This window comes from Opisthorchis viverrini, assembly GCF_000715545.1.
Source record: "Opisthorchis viverrini unplaced genomic scaffold opera_v5_48, whole genome shotgun sequence".
Taxonomy (NCBI): Eukaryota; Metazoa; Platyhelminthes; class Trematoda; order Opisthorchiida; family Opisthorchiidae; genus Opisthorchis; species Opisthorchis viverrini.
The window spans coordinates 677,337-684,003 of NW_008751704.1; the positions used below are offsets into that span (position 1 = coordinate 677,337).

The window sequence follows — 6,667 nt, forward strand, 5'->3', positions numbered from 1 at the left end:
TTTGCAGCCGAGAAAAATCTCTTTCACTTTCTTACGTGTGGATCCAGGGTATTTCGATTAGTCAAATTATTTACCGCTCAAAAACATCCGTCTGCCTTCATGCTGTTGTGTGATATTGGATGCTTGATTTCCATAATGAGAATCTGTCTCAGAGATTAAGTGAGGTTCTGAACGCTCCCCTCCCTTGCCGGTCATCCACCCTGACATGCACATGCTGCTATGTACATATGTTCTTGAAGGCATGCTCCATAGGCGGTTTCAGAGTGCTGAGACTCCCCTCACCCATTAATGACAGGTGCAACAACATAAGATTGACACAACACATGTTCACCTGAATCTTCCCAGCCTTTGTTTCAAGGTAGCTCCAAACGCACGTTTCATCTCAGAAGTCGGTTACAGTACGGTGGTGTTTGTCTGTGAGGTTTTATATTACTGGGAAGAAACCAACGGGTATCGAAAAAATCGGACAAACCGACAATTCCTTCAGCACAGCGGCCTACATGAAAACCGATGATCCTGCATGGTTGGCATGCAAGCTGCCGATAAGCTTTTTGGAAAAGCGTTTGTCTGGTTTGCTTCACCGGTTATTCTTCCTTTGAACGAGGAAGCAGATAATCTGTAGTTTTTAGTGAATACGCCGCGCAGTGTAACGTGAATATCACGACAGAGCATGAAAAAAATAACGTAGCATGGTGGAATCGGAACGAAAGTAGGAAATAACCGAGAGAAATCTTCAGCCGAAAGATGGAAAGTTAGAAGACAGGAAAGTTCACACATTGATCATCTGCTTTAAGTGTGTTTCTTCTGTCTTAAATCCGTCTGTCATACCGTAGACGGATCTTTGCCAATTAATGTGATACCACACATCATTAATCTTGTTCAGATCATTTGCTTGCGTTTTGATTTTGAACTTTGCCGAGGCGGGAACAGAGCAGGCGCGCTTTTTGAATTTTGGACAGGCACGGTCATTCTCCGCAATGTCTGTGGACGTGGGCTTGTTAGCAGTGTTGGAGAAGAGCGTATCACCAGGTTAGTGTTGTTTTCATGTGTTATTCTTTGCGCAACAATGAACGTTCCATAACATTTTCTCTGTATAGTTCAACAGGAATTGGAAGCTGCACAGCATTTCCTCGAGAAGGCTGCGGAGGCAGATCTCGTCGGATTGTTGCGACAGCTGAGTGATGTTCTATGCAACGCAGAATGGGCTTGTTACAGTGTTGGAGAAGAGCGTATCACCAGGTTAGTGTTGTTTTCATGTGTTATTCTTTGCGCAACAATGAACGTTCCATAACATTTTCTCTGTATAGTTCAACAGGAATTGGAAGCTGCACAGCATTTCCTCGAGAAGGCTGCGGAGGCAGATCTCGTCGGATTGTTGCGACAGCTGAGTGATGTTCTATGCAACGCAGAATGTTCTCCGGTGGTTCGGATGCAGGCTGGTCTCCAGCTTAAAAATGCGTTATATTCCAAAGATGCCGACATAAAATCCGTGTATCAGCAGAGGTGGCTACAGTTAACGCCGGATGCACGTCAATACATAAAGAAAAACGTAATTTCAGTTGATTTTTTTCGATGTATTTTAGTGTCTGGCTGCTCTTGGGACAGAAACCACTGCACACAGTTCTGCGGCTCAATGTGTTGCCTACATTGCTTGCGCAGAACTCCCAGCCATGCAGTGGCCTGATTTAATGAATCACTTAGTTGAGAATGTGGTGACAGCCAGAAGCTCAGAAGCTTGCAAGCATGCAACTCTCGAAACGATTGGATATATTTGCCAAGACATAGTACGTCTTTTGCCCATTGTTTTTTCTCACTTCCAGGATCCCAATATATTAGTGAGTCAGTCAAACGCAATTCTGACAGCTATCGTGTGTGGAATGAAGAAAGAAGAGCCAAGGTTTGATGCTTGTTTTCTTTTGTTCACTTTCTAGTGATAATGTTCGCTTGGCTGCAACAAATGCCCTCCTCAACTCCTTAGAGTTTACTAAGCATAACTTTGACGTCGATGTAGGTCAAGCAATTTAGCTAATTGTAATCTGTAGAATGAACGAAACTACATTATGCAAGTTGTTTGTGAGTCTACGCAATCGCCCCATCCGCAAATCCGGGTTGCGGCACTCCAATGTCTTGTGAAAATAATGTCGCTATATTATGGATACATGGAAACCTACATGAAGCAAGCCTTGTTCGCAGTAAGTTTGTGTGCGTCATCCCTATAAACATTGTATAACCCGAATTTCGCTGTTTTANAAAGACCAACGAGTTTTTTGTTCCAGCGACCTTCACCTACTTGGGCAAAGCGGTGGTGGCTGTGCTTTGGGTTTATCACTACAGCGCGAAATTATCTCAAGGAATGTTAAGCAGGTTACTTGCTGCTGGAAGTTCTTCGTGGCTACTAGTTTTTCTACTGGAAGGAAGAATTCTGTAGTTAGTTCGGCTGACCTCGAAATTGCTGTTTTTCAAGTGTTTAGAGTCCACTCGGACTAGTTCAAGAACGGAGGTTGCTGAGGGAAGTTCTCACAAGACTTCCTGTTGGTCGGATTGAGCTCAACATTTGGGGGAATTTTTTGGCTTTCAGAGCGTTTACGCCATGCTCTCGGAGCTGAGTTTTACGCGAACCATAACAGATGTAAACGGACTAGGCCCTGAGGTCCGCACATTGATTTGACCAAATTTTTTGAAGCACTGATTCGATGTTAATGACAGTTTCTGGGCTTTCTTCCGAAACCCACTTTACGAGCTCATTGTGATGTCTTCAAATGAATTGTCGGAACCTGCATATCATTACTGGACGCTGTACTGTCGAATTTCTTCCGAAGAGTGGTTACGACTTGATGACTTCCTTTCTGGGCTCCGAAACCCACTTTACGAGCTCATTGTGATGTCTTCAAATGAATTGTCGGAACCTGCATATCATTACTGGACGCTGTACTGTCGAATTTCTTCCGAAGAGTGGTTACGACTTGATGACTTCAATTAGAAAACTACCACGGCTGGGAGTTTGAGATCAATGGAGAATAGAGAATGGGAGAGCCACTCATGCTAAGGACTGGTGCTTTACTGCAATGCAACCATGTGATGCCATGTACGGCGATTCTTCAATGAACGTGATTCCTGTTAGTTTCGGTTTCCAGATCCATTCATTAGGTCCGGGCCTCTTAGAGATAATTGACACCACAAGAGCGATTCTTTCTGCGAGCTGAAAACAACTAAACCAATCGTCCTGACTGGGTTTGGGTGCCCTGACATGATCAAGGACCGCATTCAAACGTGACGTAAACGATTAAAATTGCGTTCCTGCAACACCGCCCGTAGCTTGTTGACTTCGGTTTGGCCGTCTTATTTGTTACATACGACAGAACGGGCAGGTTAGGACATGCAACTGGGTTTCAAAGGTCGAATGTATCGGGCCATATTAAGGGCTGTATTGTTGTACTGTAAGAAGACGACCTCTGTGGCCAGATGGCCTGAAGCGTCTTCATGTTTTTGACTACTGATGTTTTGGAAGCGTGGCTGATGTTGGATATTTTCGATGAGTTCGTAACGAGGTAATTAGAAAACGGTTCGCTTCGCAGCAGGTACTTCAGTGGAAAGCATCCAGCACCATCAACGGAGGTGGCTCAGCCATATGCTACGCATGCCGAAGCACCGTCTGCTGATACGAGTGTTCTGTGTGCCTTTTCCATAATGGTGCAGACCGCGAGGTGGGCAAAGTGCGACTCGGTAGAAGGGTGTGAAGGAGATCACGAGGGTTTAGTGTGTTGTTGGTGCCGTACGCATTCCAGGATGGGATCCTCGTGACCCCTCCTGCGCATGGCTGGGGACATTGCAAGGAAGGGCGGCTGGTTGAAATCTGAGGTGTTCCTGCTGTCAGTTTCTCCCCAGGTTACCTGGAGTTGTAGGTGCCTCAGAATGTCTTCATAGGCCAACACCAATTTCTCTCCCTCACCTACTTGTCTCACTCTAAGCCTTTCTAATATAATTAACTAAACTTTGTGGTTGTGCTGCAATGAAGCACCAGTGTCAACGCTGATGTTTCCCTCTCTGTTGACGATGACGTTGGTGGTGATAGTAAGGAACAGTCACCCCTGTCGTTGGCGCATCTACTTTCATGACGACGGGCGCAAATCGAAACACTAACTGTTATTTCTTTATGGTTTCTGCTCGTGTGCCAATCGACTGCAGCAGTGATTCCACTGAAGATACTGTGTTGAGAAACAACCTGCCTAATACCCACCACGAAGTGTCTGATTTTAGTCCTATTCACAGGAGATCTCAGTGTATAGATGGAGCGCCTCAGCTCATGCGGTGGCAAGTTTAGTTAGACCCAGGGCGGTTTTTCGTTACCTCAGTTGAGTCTATGACTCCATAGGCAGTTCACATCTGTACGTGCCTGGCCGGGGTTGGATGTCCCTAAAGTCTAAATATACTTCGTCTTACATATTCCGACACTTCTGGCTACGTAGGAATTCGGAACAGCCCTTGGAAGTGTAAAACCATGAATTCTGTAAGGTTACGCTGCACGGTACTGCATATTTTCATCTTTGATGTGATTATGGAATGCACACTCCAAGGGATCGAAGGTTTTGATATCGAAGTGACATGTAGTAGAAGACTGATGAACTTGGACTATGCAGGCCATATTCTCATATTATTTGGCGGCCATTTTTATGGTAGATCAAAGTGACGAAAGCGGCACGCGAAACTGTTCAGTGTAAGGGGGTGAGGACATTGCTACGCATGACCAATTGCCATCCACCAATAAAAGCAATTTGTTGGCTAAAGGCCAGCTTTAGATAGGTGATGAACTGGCAACACGAAATGAGAGCGGCTACCGTCACCTAAGTGCAGTGGGGTTTTCACGCCCTCTAGGTTAGATCCGCGTGATTCTCGTTGTATGTGGTTAGAAACCCTACAGAATAAGCATGTGCCCGGTCCCTGCGGTAAGCGTACTCTCACTTCATAGTCGGGCTACCTAGCTAAAAGTGTACCTGCCGTTGTACGATGTTTGGTTTCTATATCAATAAACGCCGTAACAGATCAACTCAGACTGATGTGTTGATTGGTTTGATTGGCAATTACTGAGACGTTTTTGTTCTCACAGGGATACAACTATCCAGATCCATGGAGTAAAGCTTAAGGCTATGTTTATGTGGTTGATTTGGTATGGTTATTTTCTTGACTTCAGTTCTGTTTTAGCATCATCTTCCTAGCCACCAAATGGAAATGATTTTCGGACTCAGCTGAATTATGTGGTTATGGACTAGATATGGAGAGCTTTACTTTATTGTGGCCATTCGCTCTGGGCCCATAAATCCAGACTATCGAATTATAGTACAGGTCCCAGCGTCAATTCGTTTCCATTCCGAGTGGAGTGGCGCGATGGCAAGTCAAGTACTGTCATCTCCAACAGGCTTTCGGACAACAGTATCGAGCTAAGCTATCCCAAATCTATCGGTAATAAAATGCAATCACAATATTATTCATTTGAATATAGACCGGCAGTGTGTGATCACATACCGCAGTATCGGTGGATAATTTTATGCATACTACCGGCTTGTTCTTAGAAGTTTCTTTTTCCAATTTCAGTCCCTGTAGTCCTATTCGGTGGCTGTCCTGTCTTCACCTTACATTTCTCCGTCTAACTCAATGGTAACAGTATCCCCGATGTGGTGACCTGACATTGAATATTCTGATAAGTAAATTGCTCCCGCTCGGATTCTTGTGTAGTAATATATGCGAAAGTCACCTTGGAATCAATTTAATAGTAACAGCGCCTGTGTGGCATCAGCTTTAAACTTGGTCGATCGTTGGAAAGGTCGTGGGAGTCAAGCTGGGTGAGTTGGCAACATCAGCAGCTCTGGCACAACACTATTACTTTCCTGATCTGAAGGCTGCATTTCTTTCCTTCATGGCCGGAAACCGTGTTTGTGTCCCGCCGCCCTATTCAGATTGTTATCTCCAATACTACTTTTGGATGCGTACAGGTACAGAAGAAAGCCCTGACCTGCTCCACCGCTTCCAAAGGTATCAAACAAGCTGCCTTCTTTTCTTCAGCTATTTACTGATGCGTCGCTTGAAACCCACACTGGGGATGAATGCGTCCACTCGCAGGTTTTACTTACACTTACGATGTTGATATACTTAGATGAGAACCTTCCGAAACCATTTTATTCAGCCCATCTAATTCAGCTTGGCAATTTAGCCTGCACTTGGCAATTACGAATTACAACAAGAATACCAAGACCACAAGACCATGTGCTTACTGACGAGGTGATCGAGTGTGGAGGAGATAGGGAGAGCATAACCTACCTTTGCAGCCGCATGTATTCCAGTTGACTTGCAGTAAATGTAACAGCGTAGTTTCGGGAATATCGTTCCACCTTTTGCCACCCTATCACATGCGTTGCAGGTTTATCTGGTGTTGATAGAATGTGCATTTTGAACGTCTTTTATTTCACGCTAATTACATCATCAGAGGTCTTCTCTAAACAATGGGAGGCAGTGACGACACATGGGAAGGCCTGAAGGTGGACAGCTTTAGGTTTACGGTAATGTAGTGGTTGCACAAAGTCGCAGTATGGTAGAAAATATCGAGCACTTGCTGATCATATTTGTGGTTCGTTGACAACACCTTACATGCTGTGTTTGACAGTGGACGACCACA

At 44.8% G+C, this 6,667-nt stretch overlaps 1 protein-coding gene across 1 annotated transcript in view; it reads left to right on the plus strand.

Annotated features, from left to right (window-relative positions):
* Positions 1-977: 977 nt before the first annotated feature.
* Positions 978-6,667, plus strand: part of T265_13230 (hypothetical protein) — a gene marked incomplete at both ends in the record, with an annotated part of 17,167 nt that continues 11,477 nt past the window's right edge. Inside the window, 6 exons of the mRNA XM_009167880.1 lie at positions 978-1,029; positions 1,308-1,549; positions 1,584-1,784; positions 1,821-1,897; positions 1,932-2,007; positions 2,043-2,192. Coding sequence (XP_009166144.1) covers positions 978-1,029; positions 1,308-1,549; positions 1,584-1,784; positions 1,821-1,897; positions 1,932-2,007; positions 2,043-2,192 — 798 coding nt within the window. The remainder of the gene's footprint in view (positions 1,030-1,307; positions 1,550-1,583; positions 1,785-1,820; positions 1,898-1,931; positions 2,008-2,042; positions 2,193-6,667) is intronic.